Genomic DNA, 20,318 nt, shown 5'->3' with positions numbered 1-20,318 from the left:
TATGCCAGTTGAGCCCAAGGTTTAGCAGGCAGCTCCACCAGGCTTGTGTGTTAGATAACACACATTCAAGGAGGATTGCCTACGTGATGGTAACATGCTGCCAATTTCTAGATATACTACACCATCTCCTGTATTTCGGCTACCCGGGTATCAGACAAAACGGTGGTGAAGAGATGGGTGAACTGCAGGAAACAGCATCGCCTCACTTCACCTCTCTTTCCATTAGGATTTTATGCAGCAAACAGCAAAAATGGGAAAAAGCAAAACTAGCGGCAAACACAGACAGAGGCTCCAGTGGTCCAGAGTACCACCTTACTAGATTTCCGGCTCACACATGGACCCACCCAGTGGCTGCCTGATGATAAGCCCTGAGCGTAATCAACACAGCCTGGAGTTGGACAATGAACTTGTATTTCTGACCATACCACATGTGTCAAACTTGCTTCTGCAGCCAAAGAAAGCCTCAGTGTTTCTCCTAATATCAGAGAGGTCATTCTGAAGGGAATGGAGGATTCCAGCAACATCCCAAACAACATACACCCAAAAAGCAGAGAGAGAGATTTCATGACTAATCCCTAAAACATAACTTAATATATTTGGGGTCTCATTTTAAAAAGGATCAAGGATTTTTATCTCCAGTTTCCACCTCAGACAAGGCGGAGACCTCTCTGTTTCTGCCATCTGATATGTGGAAGCACATACGCTACCTCCGTAGGATCTAGCAGGATAGAGACATCTTGTTACCATTACGGGGTAGGACAAGGTGTTAGCTGGAGACCATGAAGTTATTAAGCACTAGAAGAGCTCACCTATGGGTGCATGTCAGGGAGCATTGAAATTAAGCCATGAACTCCCTGTGCTAGGTGGAGGGATAGTTGTGTTGAAAAGGAATTATTCACACTCCTTAGCTTAAGGATAAAGTTCAGGGTACCAACATAGAAGCCAGTCTCCAGCAAAAAGGGTGACATTAGAGATACCACAGGAACAAATATAACCCACCACCTTGAATCTTCTACAATTCTTCACTAGGGAAGCACCCTGGGGTTGAAAGTGCTATATAAGAACACCAGGATTGGTTTTTTTTCCTCAGCTCCTCTGATATAGGGGAATTAAGATTGAATTCAGAGCAGGAACATAGGTCACAGCAGGTCTTTCCTCAAATCTAAAAGGAATGGACACCAGAAGGGTGCCCTGACTCCCACATCTGCAGCTAGTGCTCTGTTCCAGGATGAGAGAGAAGTCTGACAAAACATCCCAGACTGGGTTAGAAGGGCAGTGTAGGAAAGCGGAGCCTCATGTTTTTCCCTGCTCTGCCTATCTAGTTAGGATGCACTGAATTCAGTGAAAAGTCTGTGTGTGTAGGTGGCAAAGCAGAAACTTAGGGCTGGGGCAGGGGGTCATTATTGTCTTTTCTTTCCCACATGAATCCTCCTCTCCCCTCCTTGGCTTTCCCTGCTTCCCCATCATCCCTGCTCTGTGCTAGAAGTAACTGTGGACCCTCAGACAGCTCACCCCAACCTGGTGCTCTCAGAGAACCTCAGGGGCATCTATTTCACCAACATCCCCTAGGAGCTGCCGTACAGCTCTTGGCATTTCACTGCCTACCCCTGCATGCTGGGATCATCTGTCTGTGGCTCCAGCCACCGCTGCTGAGAGGTTGAAGCAGGGACAAAACCCACTGGGCTGTGAGTGTCTGCTAGAAGTCCGGCAGCTGCCAGGTAGAGGACCCAACACAGGAGATGGGCTTCTGGACAGTGCAGCTGTGGCATGAAGAACATGGCCATGACCACCCTCTCTGCCCTACTGCTGCTCATGGCCAAACCTCTGGGGTCTTCCTCAGCTATGAGGCTGGGAAAGTCTCCTTTTATAATACAACTAGTCGCTCTCACATCTATACTTCTGAAATCATCTTCGCTGAACCGGTCCCTCCCCTATTCCATCCAGGCATACACATGGGCCACATTAATGCTGACCCACTGGGCACACATCAGCCCTCAGACAGGTACTCACAGCTGATTGCTGCTCTCCTATCCAACAGATACCAGCTTTCCGAATGTTTGGTATTGTAAGGTGTAAAAGGGAAATGCTTCCTGAGCAAGTCCGATCTCATAGCCCCAGGTTTGACAACCAGAAGCTTTAGATTTACAAGGAAATTGAGCATGGCTGCTCCTTCCCCATCTCCACATAATGTCTGCAGTAATTTCTGGGACCCTGCAGAGCCATTAACTGACCCCAGAAGCAGAATGGTGCTCCAGCCTATACTGAGTTTTCTGTGCACGTTTTCTGAAGCGCAGACTGTCACTTCGTCCACACTGATGCATGTCTTGGGATTTGTCAGATGGCTTTGGAATAAATGGCTTTCTTTTGAAAGTGGTTTCCACTATCATAGTTCAAGAATCACAGGAAACCCCGTGTAAACATCTGCTGCTATGCTCATAATAGGTAAATAGCCCCTATTTGGCAGTAGAGGACTTCTGATTTTTTCACCCAGTTGGTGACTTCTGATCTTTTCACCTACTCTGAGTAGTCTGTACTTTTTATGGAGCAGAAACTATGGACCAGGAAAGATACCTTGGGTCATCTTGCGTGCCTTTAAAACTTGTGTTTAGGGAACTGAAACCCAACCTTACTGTAGGTCAGGACGTTGAACTCTGTGGGAAGCTCTGTAGCATTACAGCTACGTGGGTGGCCTTACCAACTTCTGAATGCTTGACTTTGAAATTTAAGTGGTCTTGGATGGACTACTTTAACACAAAAGAAAATCCCAGAAAATCCAGACTGTATTACCCTAGGGAAGAGCTCTTTGGTCATTACAGTTGACTTTTGAACCCATTGTCAACATGACTGACAGCTGAGAATGGATGAAACTTAAATTATTTCCACTGGTTTAATATTAAGAATGTGCATTTGTTACCACTAAGATACAAATTTCTGCAGGAAAGTTACCAGCTTATCCTTTACACCAAGACAGCAACCACAAAAACGGCCACTAAAAGACATCCTTGACATTTGGTTTTAGTAAGGAGTAGTGTGCAAACAACAACGTCACATCAGTTATTTAGCACCAGGCACAACAGCTGGAAGGACATGCCACAGCACTCTAACACAGCCCGAGGTCCATCTCAAGCTGTAAGAGTTTATCATCCCAGCATAGAGCCTCATAGCTAAGATATACACAGACTTATAGCCACAACACACAGAGGAGGCTGCACAGCACTCCCTCTCTCTGCACATCCATTTCCACTTGTCAGCCACACCTTTTTGCCTGGAATGAAGCACTGTTCCTAGTTATGGACTCACACAGACCTAAAGCACGCTCTGTAAACCTTCCTTCAGTCTGCCAACACTGAGAAAAGCCAGGGCATGCCTGTGCAATGGTCACAAAGCCCATGACTGCAAAGCCTCCCTTTACCCCCACTGGCCATAAAAGGAGTCTTAGAAAGCTATCTAATGTATAGATATCAGCAGAGTTGACATCTCTAGCTTATGGGAGTTGATTTGCACCCTGGCAGACTGATTGAGATACATGGTACAAACTATGGCCAGATTGTGGCTGGTGGCACTGCAGGTGTTGCAGTTGGATTCTTGGCATGCTGGTTGAAAACACACCCAGACTGATGACCTTAAATGATGGCAAAGGAGCCTTCCTTCCAGTCAATCTCCCACAAAGGATGTGCTCATGTTTTCAGCAGGAGCAATGTGGTCAATAACAGGCATCAGTCCTATAAGCCACTTTAGTACAGAAGAATGTATATCTAGGTGTGCCTACAGTACCAATTCCGAGCATTCACACTCTAAGATATGCATCCAACACCTGTGTCTAAGGCTGAGGCTCTCATCTAAGCTTCCTCTGTGCTCAGTGGAGAAAAACATTACCAGCTGAAGTCATCTCCTCCTGTGATAGTGACCTAAAGCTGTGCCATCCAGTTGGCCTTCTGGAGGTGAACGCCTCTTCCTTTTAACTGTAAAGGGAGCCCAGAGAAGGAGTTGTGATTCCAGCATCTAACTTTTAGATGGCTAAAGTTAGAGAAGATCAGTCACAAACTGCAGTGCCTATCAAATTGCCGGGGGTCCAGAGGGTGACAGAGATGGAGAGATGTTCTTGTCTTGTTAAAGCAGTTCTTACCTGGCTGATCGCTCTTCTTAGGGCACATTTAACTTCGTTGTTCCTCAGACTGTAGATTATAGGGTTTAGCAGGGGAGTGAGGATTTCATAGAGCATGGAAACTATCCTATCCTGATTAGGGGAGTAGGTGGAGGAAGGCCGTACATATGTGCAAATGGTGGTCCCGTAGAAAAGGCATACTACTGTCAAGTGAGAACCACAAGTGGAGAAAGCTTTGTGCCTGCTCTCAGAAGAGTTCATGCTCAGGATAGCCAAGAGGATATAGATATACGAGATCAGAGTGACCACAAAGGCACTGCTTCCAAGGACCCCAGCAACTGTGAGAATTACCAGTTCCCTACTGTAAGTAGGTGAGCAGGAGAGGGCCAGCATAGGGGGAATATCACAGTAATATTGGTCAACTTCATTAGAACCACAAAAAAAGAGTGTAAAAATCAAAGATGTGTGCAACAGAGAATTAAAAAATCCTACTACCCAGGTGCCAATGGCTAGGTGAGAACACAGTTTCATACTCACAATATTCATGTACTGCAGAGGATGACATATTGCAACGTAACGGTCATATGCCATCACAGCCAAGAGAAAAATCTCTGTACCTACAACATCAATAAGGAAGAACAGCTGAAGCATGCAGCCAGTGAATGAAATCCCCTTGTTCTCTAGCAACAAGGCCTCCAGCATCTTTGGCACAGTGATAGTGGGACATAAGATATCCAGTAAGGATAAGTTGCCAAGGAAGTAGTACATGGGGTTGTGCAGATGAGTGTCTGTGCTAATTGCAACAAGGATTGTGATGTTGCCTGCCATGGTGGCCAAATAAATGATCAGAAACAGCACAAAGAGAAGAAAACGGACTTCCAGAGCATCAGAAAGTCCTACGAGAACAAATTCAGATACCATTGATAGGTTGACCCTCTGCATCTGATCTTTCATTGTGGAAATGGTTGCAGAGGTTTACCTGGAAGAAAGAAGAAGTTGTAACTTAGTCAAAATTGCATCTCCCTTCTAAAGAAGGTGATTTTTTTTGGTCTGTTTTGCAGTTCAAAAAACATTCACAAGTCTGCATTGCCACACTCAAAATCTAAATTTTACTCACATATACCTAATGTAAAAGGCAAAATAAAGGTATTAAGCTTAACAACGATTAATCAAAAAGTTCAGTTCTCACAAGCCATCTTCTCAGACTGAAGAGCTGAAAGTGGAGGACAAAGATACCTCCTCAGTGGTGGCTAGCTTGGTTGGACACAGCCCCAGGCAACCTGACTGGGCTTTGAAGGTAGCTGTACTCTGAGCAAGGGGGGTGAAGTACAGATCTCTAGAAATCCTTTCAGCATAAATTATTTAGTGATAATAATATGACCAAAGGAGTCTAGATTACTAGCTGAAGCTAAAGACCTAATTTTAAGCGAGTAATGCTATCACAGAAGAATTAAATTCCTGGTAATCAACAGGCAGGTAGTATACCCCGGATGCATTTTGGTTTTTTCAGCTTTATCCAGTGGGATATAAAAAGAAATATAATCTAGTATCCAATTAAAGACCTCCCTCCTTTCTATAAATTTTACCCTACAGACTTCCATAACAGTATTCGTACTTTTAGGATCTAGCTGGACTTCCCCCCTGCCCCCTTTTCCCTATTCAAAGAAGTCTAGGAATACTTGGCATTGAAGGATCTTTCCATCTACCCTGCATTGCTATAGTGATTGTAACTCAGTACTTATGGTAATGATTTACATAGTAGCCCTATAGAGAGAAAGCAAAGTTTGGCGCAAGCACCTCCTTGTTCACAGATTAGAGCATGATTATGAGATGGTGTGAATATTCTAACGCATTCTCATTTGTAAGAGATACAGAGAACAAATTAAATAGGTGACTATGATATCCCATCTGAGATATCTGAGATGGGATATCGTCTGTTGTCTCATGTTCTTACAGAAGCTTGCTTCCAGCTTGAAAGGGACCAAAGTCAGAGCTTAAACTACCATAAGAAACATTTCAGTCAGCAAGAAATAAAAGGCACGCTGTGCTTTAAATCACAGCATCACTTGTTCTTCAAATGGGGAACTCATTCAGCTGAAATACAACAGAAACTTAACACAGAAATACTCACTGCTACAAAGAATGAATTACTGGTCATATATAGTCGTCTATCTCCAGGAAACATGACTATCCTTTTTCTTCTTTCTACCTCTGATTAGAATATCTACATGACAGAAAAATGATTTCACCGTAGACTCCGGAACATCAATCTGTTAAGGAATTGATGGGTCCAGATTTAGCAGCATAGGAATATTCATACAGATATCTGCAAGCGCTGGCAAAAATGCTAGCTTCACTGCAAGGGTAAGCACCTCTTTTCCTTAATGAGGTTTTATAAACACATGAGGATGTATCAGGGGAGGAGTGTCTCTGAAGCTTTTTTGGATGCTACCTTTATTGTATATATGAGGCTTTTTCAAAATATTGTCAAAGGGGGCTAGAAATGTGATAAACTATTTCTTCACCCTGAATCCTTTGATTCCTATGACTTTCATGTTGTAGGACCTTTTTAAAGGGCTGTGGTTTGATACATGAGTCTACTCCCAGGAAAAAGAAATAGATGATATAGTTCTCCCTAGGTCCTGCCAGCCCACCTCAGGTGCCATTCCAGGTTAATGAAGTTTTACATCTCAAAAGAGTCCAGTGTTCCAATTTCTTTAAATTAAACTACAGCCTTAAAGCTACTTAATCACAAATTGTTTTCAAATAAATTTGTCTTGCTCTAGAGCCTGAAGTCTATCACTTAAACATATCGGGTCAAAATAAATTTGGCAACAGCTACTCTGCAAAAGAGCATACCTTAGACGAGGGCAGTGGTAACAGTGTCTTCGCAGGGTAAAGAGCAGAACCCAAGTGACTGCTGCGGAGCAGTTGTACTGGTGTTGCAAGGGCAGCTAGCACAGCATCATGTGCCACTGTAAATGCCTTCCCTGTTGATTTTATGGGCAATCTCCAATTCTGGTACAGTAACAACCTTTTAATTTTGTGTAGTCCCTACAGAAATGACAGAAGATAAACCACTTGTGAAATCCATGCACTACTTGAAGCAGATGTGTACCCTGGCATAAGGTGGCACATAAATTACCAACACTACTTTGAAGAGCTAACAAAATTTCCCCTCTGGTTCCAGAAAGCATCCATGCATTATATATTCGTTTATGGGACCACTATCTGATGTACAGCATGGCAAACCTGTTCCTATTCCAGTATTACCTGCCCATAACTTCTGCACTGTTAACATGAATGATACTGTTTGTCAATCATTCTTAAAGCCTGTTTGCTATGTTTGCAATGTGCAACACTTACAAAATTAAGACTTCTGCATCTACATCAGAAGATAAATTGGAGTTATCCATGGGTTACAAAGCACAAAGCCTATCCTGCCATGGCTGTGTAGATCTGCAGCTGGAATAAATCCATGTGGTCCAGATCTTTCTCGGTGTACTGCAGTTAGCCCCAGGACCATCAGACATCATACTCCCTGTGAAATTTTGCAACAAAGAATGGAGCCAATCATTTTGTAATAAACCCAGATGCCAGAAAGAGATACAACAGAGATCGATCTCATCCATACCCGAGAAGGACTAGGACTGTGCCCTTCCATCTTCCTAAACTAGCTTCATGCCACTTCCACTGACTGACAGTCACCCATCTTTTCGTTGAACAGCCACAAGAGGGCAATACCTCATGCAAAACCTCTGTGGGGTGCAAGGCTTCAAAGTACATTGCTGTACCAATAGTCAATAGATGACATGCTAATACCAGCCACAAAAAGGGGCCTCCTACTATTTGCTTTCGGTATTTTTAATCTGAGACCTTATGTCTAAAGCCCAGTGCTGATAATCCAACCTCACTACAACATAATGCCCGACATTCTGCTAAACTATTCGTTGCTAGCCACCAGTGTGATGTACACGTGGTAGCTAGCTATCTCACCAAAAAGCAAACTTCTAAAAAGTGGTGGTGTGGTAACATGTGCAAGTATAAATACCTTCAAGGGGAGGTTCACGTCATAAATCTTAAATGCTTCTTTTGGGGTGGGATGCATTGGCCCCGTCAAGGTGGCAGCCACCCAGGCCTATGGAGAGCACTTCAGGCTGCTGGCTCTCAACTCTACATCTAGTGCTCAGTTGCGTATTTGCAAGGATAGTCTTAGTTGGGTTATTAGAAGTAGAAACACAGGACAGTATCCGAGATATGCTTTTAGCCTACTCTAATCAGGCTTCCATTTAATGAGGTTATTTGTGACATTGTTAGCCCAACACTACAAAGGCCTAACCCCCAGGATTATAATGCCTGGGAACTATACATGCCACTAGTATGTGCCACATGCAAACACAGTCTTTAAGCTCTCATGAAAGTCACTAACAGTTACCAAAAGCTTCCTCAGCTGTGCCTGTCACGCTGGTTTTTTGATCAGTTTTATTTACCATATGCTTGCCAAAGCCTAGTGAATTTTACATAAATAAATGCTTCATAAGAATAGCCTTACAAGCCTCTGCATGCACTAGATACTGAAATATTCAGTCCACGTGCAGTAATTGCAGCACCTCTGAAACATTGCTCAGGAAAAAAATTAGACCTTAAGCCCAAATGCCTGCAGATGTGACATATTGCTTGTAGAAAGGGTATTCTGTCTCAAGGTAAAAAAATAAATTAAAAAAAAAATCAAGATTTCCCAGGTAGCATTCCTCATCTTGTAATACCTCAAAGCAGTCTGGAGCTACTTGGATGGTGTAAATCCCTTAAATGTTGCTATCCCATACCCCTAAGCTGCTGGTATATGTAGTACAGTGGAAACTCATTATGTATCTTATTCACTCAGATGGCTCAGTCATCCAAAGTCACTTGCTACAACTCAATTTGCTCATTTTGCTGTGGCCTCCACAAAAAATCCCTAGCTGAGGATGCACGCTTTAAAGTTACAGTTCTCACATTATATTATAAAATAAAACAGTCATTTTCCCAAAAAACCAAAACAAACCCAAACCAACAAAAAATCTCAGCAATCTATTTGCAGATTAGACATGCACAGCTGATGATATCCTGGATTAGATCTATCCCAGGCCTGCCGGTCCCTGACAGTTTAAACCAAAAGTGTTGGCCACATCTCTGAATTCAGAGAGACAGCACAGTGGCAGCTGTGGGAGAGGGGCTTTGTTGCCCACCGCTCCTGCCATGCCAGGACCATCCCCAGCGTAACACAACCAAAGTGATTTGATTTTGACCAGTTGTGGGATTACCGAGCTTTGTCAAGTCTTGAGCTCTCCAGCTAGGAACGCTTATCATGAGCCCAGACGGATTACAAACTTGGCTGCTCAAAATGCTCCTTTTTTTCTAATGACCATTTGTGTTTCAGACACAGGGATAAGCTCATTTGAGGTAATTCCGCTGTCTTCATGCTTAACAAGGAATAATCCCACACTGCAGCTCACATTGCAGATGGGCTCCGTACTCACTGTCAGATTCCCTGACAATGTCCTCTCTTCTGAAATTAAATTCGGGATTTTATTCAAAACTTTGTCCCCTATTTGCCAGGTTCTGGCAAGAAGGAGCAGCCAGAAGAGGTCTGCTGAGCAGGAGCCCTTGGACAGCTCTGGATTAGCCTTATCTTTGCCAAGAACCATTTCTGAATTTAGTTTTTGCTGCGAAGACCAGATTCATTAGTCTGCAGTGTGTCACCCCACAAAAGAGATGCTTGAAACCAGCCCAATCCAAGCAGTTTTAAAGCTGCGCCCCCCAACAGTGCAATGCAGATAGCTCTGCTTGCCCCATAGTCTTTAAATAAAATTGATTAGATCAGGATCTCTTCAGTTTTCTTGGGATTTAACAAAAGCATTGTGGAGATCATGCCAGTTTTCAAAGGACTTTTTTCCTTTGAGGCAGTCTTCCACTGTCTTCTACATTAGGGCAACAAGCAAACCTGAGCATAAGCTCAGAGAGCTGCTAATTTCCAGGAGAGAGAAAGAACTTGAGATTTTAATGATGCACAGTGGAGCCAATTTACACACACTTATAAACTCACCTGCCAAGTTGCACCATTGCAATTGTCAGGCACCAACTTTTTAACAGTATCTACTGAGGCCTTATTAAAATCATCCCAAGCTATTTCCTGGAGAGACAAATCAATTATATTAAATTGCTTGTCTTGAGACACAAGCTCCCAAAAACCGTATGGAATTTGCATTTGCCTTCCTTGTCAAAATCAGAGCAATTACTTCAAATCGATACATGCAATGATCTGCATAGGGTTTCCTCATAGAAGAGCAAAGGAAATAGCAAGCATTTCCCCTAGAGGACACAGGGAACTTAAAAAAGAAAGTAGGAAATTACAGTTTTGCAGTTACAGATAGAACAAATAAAGAAACAGCTGAAGTTCAGCACTGGTTCTGATGGGGACTTTATCATCAGGCAAAAATTGTTAGTCATCTACTAATAGTTGTGAACCTGGCATGCCCGTTTTGCTTAGTCTTTCCCTTCTGCCTCCCCAGCACAAACATTTCTTCGTAATGGGATATACCATAATGCTGAGAGAAAAAAAACAGCAATTGAGAAATCCTGCGTTGAACAAAAACGTCCTTCACTGACACAGACTATGAAAAGATTGCCTCACACGAAGAAAGCTTCCACAGTAAAATAATTGAAGTGTGACAGTATAGATCCCACAGTAGGTCCAGGCCCCACAGCTTCCACAGACAAACAGCAAGGTCCTTTCTAGTTTTAAGATCCATGGATTTTGCTCCACAGCCTCGTGCCATGGAGCGTGACTGAGACAAGACTGAGTCTTGAATTTTCTCAGTGATCCAAACTAAAACAAAGACCGAAACACTGTCAAGAAGAAAAGTCACTCAACTTGGACGTGCACTTTTCAAAAATCCACCCACTCACCCCCAAAGGGTCTCTCGTTGCGCCCAGCATGTTAATCCTGCCCACTTTGGTCTCTCTTTGCCACCTCTTCTGGGGTGTTAGAGCAGACAGGTTGCCTTGGGCAGCAGATTACCAATGGCAGCAAAATGGCCATGACCCCAACGTGGCAGGATCCTGGCGAATGCAGTGGGTGGCAGAGGAAGGAGGGTGGTTACTGAAGGGATGGGGAGGGGAAGGAAGAGCCCCCTCCCAAAACTGGCAATTGTGTCCCTTTTTTTCCTGTCTCTTTGGTAGCAAGCAGTAAGTTCCAGCTCTTCAGGGCTGTCTCTTAACACAAGTTAAAGAATTATTAAACCATTGAGGTTGGAAGGGACCTCTTGAGATCTCCAGTCCAACACCTCTGCTCAAGTAGGATCAGCTAGAGCAGGTTGTCCAGGACTGTGTCCAGCCAGGTTTTGAATATCTTCAAGGATGGAGACTCCACAGCCTTCCTAGGCAACCTCTTCCAGTATTTGACCACCCTCAAGTTGCTCCTGCACAATACTCTTCTTTCAGGGTTGGCAGCCAAAGCAAACTGTTGAGAAGCCTGTCAGCCAACCCCTCCAGCTCTGCCAGTGCAGCTCATATCTCAAACTCTGCCCCACAAGCACCCCATAGTTCGATGAAAGCTCCCAAATCCTCATTTCCTTTCCCCTTTTCCCTACTGTATCAATGACCAAGGGCATCTCCATCCCATCTCCCTGTGTGTACCAACCCACAGACCCAAATGAAGGCTGCTAACTAGATACTTGGAAATGCAGGGTTCAGTCCCATTCCAAAAATTCCTTTGGCACCCCAGAATATATTCACACCACAACAGACCACGGGAGACGCAACTTGACCCCACCAGTGAATATCAGCTCTGGCCTCATTATATTGCAATGCCTTTCAGACTGAAAAAACCTCAGGGCCAAGGATAACCTGACTGTCGCTGCGAGGCCAGCTCCAGAGCCAGGAGGTGAGGGAACCTACATGTCTGAGTGGCTGAACTGGCTGCAGCCAACACTGGTGCAGCCTGTGGAGTATGTGCCAAGATGGGGCTGAATGGGCAGAGCAAGGGACGCGGTTGAGGAAGACTCCAGGCTGTTTGGGGAAGAAAGTGAACCACCATGGTGGGGTGGGTTTGGCTGTGTGGGAGGATCCTGGCTCAGGATGGAGGACAGACAGAGGAAGGGAAGGAGGGAGTAAAAGGAGACATGACAACACAGGGGGAGGAGAAACCATGAGTAATTGAAGCAAGGGCCCAAAGCAAGAGCGAGAAGTGCAGTTGAGGGCAAGATGTGGTCAAACAGCCGGAGGACCGGACTGGCCTCTGCAGGCAGCGGCGCAGACTGTAAGTATTGGCAATGGCAGAAAGCGCTACCCCGATCTGAGGCTAGGGCATACCACATTTCAGGCAATAACAGGCAGTAAGGTGATCAGAAATTGCCAAGATAAACTCATCTACATGTCCTTCGTTTGCAGAGGGATGGTTCTGCTCCGAGACTCACCGCCACTGCAATCCTGTGACTTCTCTCCAAAGTCCAGCTGAGCCGCTTCAGTTTTACAGCACAGCCGCCTCTGCTATTTCAGTCTGCCCTCACCCCGACACAGATATGAGGACATCTTTCCCAGAAGCTGTTCCTGGGAGATAATTACATTCCCAATTATTTTTAGTCAATAAATCTTGTGTGCTTAAAGACTGGCATGGCAGACACAAATGCAGAATTATTTATAGATCAACCACTTAAATTTCACTTTTTTCCCCCCTTTTGCATTTGCCATGGTTCTTCCTCTTTTAAAAAACATTCCTGGATTTACTACTTCTACTGTAGCATCCAGTGGCAAGTTCAGCACAAAGCAATACTAGCACTGAGAAACGATTTAGAGTGGATGCACCAAGTTTCTATGTCTTTGGGGGGGCCAATGAGCGCTTTGCAGACCAGTTTCACTGTGAGGATACAGGTAATAGTGGCTGACACTATACAGCAGAAGAGCTTAAAACTAATTAAATATCCCATAAATATCTAAACCTGGATTTGTGAATAGGTTCGTGAATAACAGTAAGTAACAGAAACAATGAAGATAGCTGGTTAAATCCCTTCTGCCTCTCCGAGCAGAAGGACTCGGTCTCCCATCCCAGTCTCCTCCGATCCTGCTGCCCAATCTGTTAGCTTCCTTACATTCACCTAGAAAAACACACAGGGCCATTCAGCCCAATTCAAAATCCACTGATCCTGAAGCAACGGCTTTAACTTAACACAAGGTGCTAAAACCCACAGCCTTCTTGAGAGACTGAACGACAATAGGAGCAATCTGGTTTTTTAGTTACACAGACTCATTGCAAATGGGAAAATGGGTCCCTTAGCTGACAAAAGAACCACTGCCAGTTTGCACTAGCTGTACCCAAGCAGCTGCAGTCCTAGGGTACAGAGGGGCCCCCCAAGCTTTGAGATACTTGGCCAAAGGCTATCACTGTGACATTGCTCACACACACTCTGACTATCATCCTCTGCTAGCAGAAGCACTGACCTTTTCCTGGAGACAGCTCCTGGTTACCTCAGACATGCCCTTACTCCAGCAGCTTGTGCCAGCTCTGACCTGTTGATGCCCCTGATTTATACCTGCTGAACAAATGAAGCAGAACGAATTAACGTCAGCTGAATAACTGGACCCCGGGCTCTGATGAGACTTGCATTGATTTACAACAGCTGAAGACTTTCCCACCTGCTTCCCATAACTCTGCTGACACTGGTTTGAGGAGGTGGTTTATCGGCTTCAGTGGTACAAAAGTGATTTTTACCACAAATGTTTTTACCCGGTATCTTCAGTGGAGGTGTTAATACTCTACAACACAAGAAGTTCTGGAAAATTTACTGTAATAGAATATGATTTAGCCCAGAGATTTTATAGAGGTGGTGGTGGTGATTCACCAGAGGTGGGAAATGTCAGCGGAATACAGCACAGGTACCCCAACACTGGATGACCAGCCTCTGTGTGTTATGGAGTGATTTCCTCTAACCTACACCTTGGCTACGTGGTCTCTGCATTTGCAAGAGCTACGCTCACGCATATCAGCTGGAGATGTGGTTGGTTGTCCTCGGTTTAGATACAGCATTTTGCACCAGATGAGACATTTCTCCCAATGACTGAAGTGATTCTGATCTATGAATATTTTCAACTACTTTTACTTCTTTTAAGCCAGCTGCCTAGCTAGTCAGCTGGCATAGTTTGACTTCGATCCATTATTACATTTTCGATGAAGAAGTTTCAAAATGCCAGATAAGTTTGGGGAGTTGGTATCTCATAACATTGAAGCATTTGCCTCAGTAAGATAAAATGTGGTTCATGCCTATTTTCTTGTCTAGTTTTATCTATTTTAAAATAGAGTGTTATTAAATATTACATGATTGTGTATGATTTCTATATGTTCTGAAATGTCTAATAAAAACTTTACTGAAATGATTCAAAACTATCAAAATTAGACATTTGTATTTTTCTCAATTGAAATTTACCCTCAGTGACCCAGAGGATGTTTTAATATTTCAACATTTCTCTCTAATACAAAGGAAGATTACAGAAGTAGGAATTCACCATTAAAAAGGAATATCATTTGCACAAAGATGGGAGATATTTGGAAGTCTGTCTTGACCAGGAAGATCAATGACTCATCAATGCTTCTGATCTTCCTCCTCTTCCTACTGGTGTGGGAGTGAGGGCTAATTTAAGACAGCACTCTACCAGAGGAGAGAGAGAGAAAGTGGAAAGCCTCCCACGTCCTTGCAGCAATTCACCTGCTCAGAAAACAAAGTTGGGATCAAGGCACAAGTTTATTCTCAATCTGGTCTCCCCCATGTATCTATCCTGGGGCATAACAAATGGGCTGGTGTCTGTGTGCTCCTGAGCGACAAGGCTGAAAGTCTGGACAATCTGCAAGGGAGAACTGTTATAGTCTTCGGTGGTGTCATTGTCCAAGTCTTAAATCGGAATTAGATCCTGCAGTGGTGGCTACAAAAGACAGACACGTAGCTGGTGCTGTGGCCACTCAGCTCTTTCCGTACAGCGTTTCCAGAGCTTTCCCTGTGCCCTGGGCAGATCAAATGTCTCAGATCACCGCTGCAGCACAAGCAAAGAGTTTCGATGCAACTAAGATGGAGGAGATGTGGGATGCAAAAAAGTCTCACCTAACAGTAACTAGGTTATCAGCTCGCTCTGTAGTGAAAGGTTATATACAAGCAGACCCAGAGGACAATTTATGACCCCTAAGATGAGTTTGTAAGAGGGATATGATTATTTACCTTCTGAGAGGGCTTGTTTCTTTCCTCTATTATAAAGGGAGCCTAGACATCTAGATTAGATCAAGTCATCTAATATTTAAATAGGTTAACTTCAGAGAGATGAATCCTACTTGTTGTATAGACATGTTGTATACACTCAATAAGCCAGATGTTTCTGGATCCACTGGACAGCTATGCCCAGGAAATGCGCTGCAGCTCTGAAATATCAAACCAAGCAGCACCACGTGTTGCTCTGACAATCTTCACGTGCGCAGTAAACCAGCGGTATTTGGGATGCACTGCACTTAACGGACATGGCCAAGGCATGTTTGAAATGGCAAATACACGCATAAAAATGCCTGCCCTGGAAATCCGCCTGCCTTACCCTCCAAGCCCGCAGTTTTGCACCATGCCATAATGCTGTTTTCCACACCACACCGATACGTGAGGTAAGTCTCCATGATAAACTGTTTCAAATACTTGTACATGTTAAATACTTGGGGTAAACATACAGGAAGATTTCCTCACTGGACTTTAGCTCTGTGTAAGTGATCTGATTAATCAGGCTTCCTCCATATTTATCAGAGAGAAAGAAACTAGCATTTCCAAAGAGTGGTTCTTCCTGAGGATGGGATGAATCATTTCCAGGAACTGCCTCTCTCCACTGAGTACGGAGGCAGCTTGGATGACTAGATCAGACTCAGACAACGCTTGTACATGCTTACTGGCAGATGGCACCAGCTTTTTCACACTCAACCCTCTCTATTTTTTTCCCTTTAAAGGTATCTTTTTCTCTGTTGAGAGACCTTGAACCACCTAGGCTCCGGAATAAGATGCTTCAGTGGGATGCTCTAATTTAGGTGGGATGAATCCAATCCTAAGTCATTCTAGCACAAAGAAACTTACGGTGTTCTCCTGTTGGCAGACACTGAACTTCTGATGGATTTGGTGATATAATTGCTACCCTCATAAAGGATAAAGTTTGCTGAAGGAGTACCGAAACTTAATTACTGCAAGATGGAAATTTCAGTTATTAAAAACACCTTGCAGAACAAAATCCTATTGTCTTTTCTTTAGTCTTCTTCCCCAAACACTGTTGCTGTCTCCCAGATACAACACTGGATTGTGTCACTTCTTCCTTTACATATTGTCCCTTGCATGATTTTAATAATCCATTTGTGTGAGAGAATTATGACTATTTTCTGAAAAGTTAAAAAAATCGTATCCTTATATGTCTGAAGAAAATCCTACCAAAAAAATCTCCCGTCTTTAACGTACCTGTAAACATCAGTATCAGTATATGCATTTATATACACTTAGCATATGTGTCTCTGCCATCTGGTGGCAAAGCACAGTAATAGCAGGTCAGAGAGGGAGAAAATCTTTGTACTGGATTTATTTCTTTGAAAATTATGATCCCACACAAGTGAAACTGTTTAGAAAGTTTCAGTTTTTCAACATTTATTTTTAATATTATCAGTTATATATATGCATATATCAGTTATATATATGCATAATTTGAAGAGCTTATATTTTGTAGATACTTGACTTTGTGATATTTATCGTTTACTGCTGCTAGTTGTGGATAATGTATTATCTTGTGTTATACTGTATTGAACGCTATACCATTGCATTATATATTAATGTGGTGACAGCAAGATGTAAGACATACTCTGTTCCAATACCTGAGCGTGATTCTAGCTATAAGCTTCAGCAACAGGCTGTCCCAAGTTATTCCAAATATGGATAAGCGCATTGATTTATCTCACCCAAATCTGCACCAGAAGTGAGTCCATCTGATCTCATCAGTGTAAGCTTCCTTCATGGTGAAAAAAAGTGCACTTCTCAGGCACTGTTCATCTTCTCTTAGAATAGACATGTTCACACCCTAGGATCCACACGTCTTCATTGTTAACTAAAAAGAAGATCAGACGAGCAACAAGGTGAAGCTGATTGCTTCTGAGATCACGTACCTTACATCACAGACAGGTAAAGTGTAGAAAGCCAAAACTCACACCTTGTCCTTCAAATTGGGGGATCCAAGTGACTGAATGTGAACATAACCCCGTTACTCTCTCATGTATCCTGAAATATTGATTGTGTCAGGTGTAGCCATGCTACCCTGTTGGGCTAAGGTAAGAAAGGTCTTTGACACATAATACATACTAAGGTCAAAAAAACCCAACCAAAACCAACTAATTCTTGCTTCTTGTGGGAGGGAATTCAGCAGTTACAGTGGTTAGTACGAAACTTGTGTTCTTCTAGTGGTGAAAGACCCGTTTCCCATTTCCAGTTTCTTCTTTATGACAGAAGCCCAGTCATTCTGTCATAGCTACTGTTCAATTCTGCTAGAACAGCGGATTTCAGCACAGGCAGAGTTGCTTGCTTTCCGAATTGGGAAATAACCTCGGTGTGCATTTCAGCAGTTCTTGTATGACCCAAGCAGAAGCTGCTGTGTAACTGCTTGTAAGTCTCTCTGGTAAGGACTGGGTTACTTGCCAGATTTCCCTATAGACCTTTGATCTCCCGATGTCTATACATACACATAAAAGTTCTATTGTTAACCTGATGCAAGCCTTTTTGGAGCTGCTTTTTATTTTTACAGTGCTGGGAGTTACCAAAACTGGAATAAGACTATTCTGGGATTCCTAGACTGTAATATTCTAGTTCCACATTGTCCTGAAATGATGATTTGCTAAATTTAAGCCAGTTTTAAATATAAACTGACTTTGTCTCTGTTATTTCAGATAATTCAGAAAATGCCTATAAGAAGCAGTCCAAAACCTGAGAGGCCTAAAGCCAGTCGCTGTGGACAGCAGAGTCTTTTTTTCCACACACCTAATGGTTTCGGAGCTGAAGTAGAGGAAATCATTTTCTTTCGCCAACAATGTAGAGAGAGGAGTCAGTCAGTCAGACTCTAACCAGATTTTTGTGGTAACAGTAGGTAATACATTAAGAATGGATCTGAAATGTTTTTGAACAGATTGTAATCACTTGCCATGGCAGAGAAATATCTGTGGTGATGGGAAGAGTCCATCCATTTTTATGAGAAACAGAGGAATATCATAGAAACAAACATAGAAAAGCAAAACCAAGACAACAGGAGGAAAAAAGACACTGACGAAGACCACAATTGTTCAGATGTTTCTGCTTTGTACTTCAGGGAAAAGATCTATCCATGCCTTAAAAATTTCTCCATGTTTCTTAATAAACAGTAACAATGTTAGTGCAAGTTCTGTTGTGTAATGGTGGTTTACTCTTTCCAAGCAATGTTCAGAGGCTTCTCAACATTTCCCACTCGTGCAGACCCAGTGCTCCAATGGTTGTTATTTAGACTCAACTATATTCCGCAGCATAATTCCTTTTCCCTTAGAATTTCATCCCAAACATCTGAGCTCTGCCCAACCAAAACTTTTCATTCACTCACTGCATCACAAAGCTCACTGCATAACGCTGTCACTCTGTACTCAAGAGTTTGGTCCTCCTGACTTCTCTTTGAGGGTGCAGAGAAGGATGTTCTAATTGTCATCAGAAAGTGCAATTAGAATTGCATGTCAATAGTAAAAACCTTAAAAATGTCTCATCTGTCCTGCAGCAGTGAAAAATCCATAGGTGGACTAAGGGGACATAAAGCCCACAAAACAGGTAAGAATACCAATGAAATCTACGGCTCTGAAGAAACCAAGGTTAAGTAAATTCCTTAACTGGAACTAAACATCCTTTGGATTTCAGATATTGCCCTACACGTTGGATTCCAACCCTGTTCCCATGCCCCAATCTGCCATGAGTCTGTAGGAAAGTAACTCCAGGTTTGCTGCAAACCCAGCTTGTCTCAGAAGAGTCTGCAGCGCTGCCACAATTTCCACATGGGCGCCTTCACCTCGTTATTCCTCAGGGTATAGATGAGGGGGTTCATCACCGGCGAGAAGACAGTGTAGATCACACAGATGTGCTTGTCGGAGGGGAAGGCAGAAAAGGGACGGAGGTAGATGAAGATGCAAGGTACAAAGAAGAGGGTGACGACCATCACATGTGAGGCACAGGTGGAGAGCGCCTTCCAGTGCCCCTCAGTGAAGCGGACCCTGATTGTGACCAGGATGAACGTGTAAGATGTGACCAGCACCAGGAAGCAAACCAGGGATATTAAGCCGCTGTTGGAAGCCATGAGCCACTCAGTGACATAGATGTCTGTGCAGGCAAGCCGAATGACAGGCGGCACGTCACAGAAGTAGTTGTCGATTGTGTTAGGGCCACAGAAGGGGAGCTGGATTGTGAGGAGCGTCTGGACAATGGAGTGGAGGAAGCCTCCTGCCCAGCAGGCAGACACCAGGACCCAGCAGACTTGCCGGCTCATGATGGCTGTGTAGTGCAGGGGCTTGCAGATGGCAGCGTAGCGGTCGTATGCCATCACAGTCAGGAGGAACATCTCTGATGCCCCAACAAAGTGCAGAAAAAACAGCTGGGCTATACAGTCTTCAAACGCAATGGCCTTCCTCTGGGAGAGCAGGTCCACCAGCATCCTGGGAGAGGTGACAGAGGTGCAGCAGATATCTATGAAGGACAAATTGCAGAGGAGAAAGTACATGGGTGAGGACAGCTTGGGGTCAGTCCTGACTGTCACAATGATGAGAAGGTTCCCCAGCAGAACCATGGCATAGGCCAGGAAGAAGAAGGTGAAGAAGAGGACTTGCAGCTCCCTTGTATCGGAAAGCCCCAGGAGGATGAATTCAGTCACCCGGGAGAAGTTTCCCAGTGCCATCGCTTCAGCTCAGGCTCCCATAGCACAGGTGTGGGGGTGAAGTCATGGGCTGACCAGGAAGAAGAGGGGATGTGCTACAGCTCCAAGGTTCATGGATGATGAGGACAGGATGCATTTACTGCTGTTCTGCCTGCTACAGAAAGCACAGTGTCACATCATAAATTATGGTGAGCGGTGTTTGCAAAGAGCACTGTCCGCCTCTCTTCTCCTGCCTTCCCACTCCCTTTTCAGG

The 20,318-nt window shown here is 43.8% G+C and overlaps 2 protein-coding genes across 5 annotated transcripts; both read right to left on the bottom strand.

Moving 5' to 3' along the window:
• Positions 1 to 3,970: 3,970 nt before the first annotated feature.
• LOC127016864 (olfactory receptor 5V1-like) lies at positions 3,971 to 13,607 on the bottom strand. 4 transcript variants are annotated; one of them, XM_050897617.1, is made up of 4 exons: positions 13,583 to 13,607; positions 12,562 to 12,694; positions 6,965 to 7,159; positions 3,971 to 5,084 (listed from the first exon to the last, which is right to left on the bottom strand). In XM_050897617.1, exon 4 carries the CDS (start codon positions 5,057 to 5,059, stop codon positions 4,034 to 4,036), a length of 1,026 nt encoding a protein of 341 aa, XP_050753574.1. In that variant the 5' UTR covers positions 5,060 to 5,084; positions 6,965 to 7,159; positions 12,562 to 12,694; positions 13,583 to 13,607; the 3' UTR covers positions 3,971 to 4,033. The 4 variants fall into 4 exon arrangements, with proteins under 4 accessions (XP_050753574.1, XP_050753577.1, XP_050753575.1 ...); XM_050897620.1 differs by lacking the exon at positions 6,965 to 7,159; XM_050897618.1 differs by lacking the exon at positions 12,562 to 12,694.
• A 5,552-nt stretch (positions 13,608 to 19,159) lies between these two features.
• LOC127016713 (olfactory receptor 1509-like) lies at positions 19,160 to 20,107 on the bottom strand. The gene has a single exon (XM_050897387.1). The coding sequence runs from the start codon at positions 20,084 to 20,086 to the stop codon at positions 19,160 to 19,162; it is 927 nt and encodes a 308-aa protein (XP_050753344.1). The 5' UTR covers positions 20,087 to 20,107.
• Between the last annotated feature and the right edge of the window lie 211 nt (positions 20,108 to 20,318).

The sequence above is a fragment of the Gymnogyps californianus genome, chromosome 5 (genome assembly GCF_018139145.2).
Source record: "Gymnogyps californianus isolate 813 chromosome 5, ASM1813914v2, whole genome shotgun sequence".
In the NCBI taxonomy this organism is placed as follows: Eukaryota; Metazoa; Chordata; class Aves; order Accipitriformes; family Cathartidae; genus Gymnogyps; species Gymnogyps californianus.
This window is presented reverse-complemented; position numbering and strand designations above follow the sequence as displayed.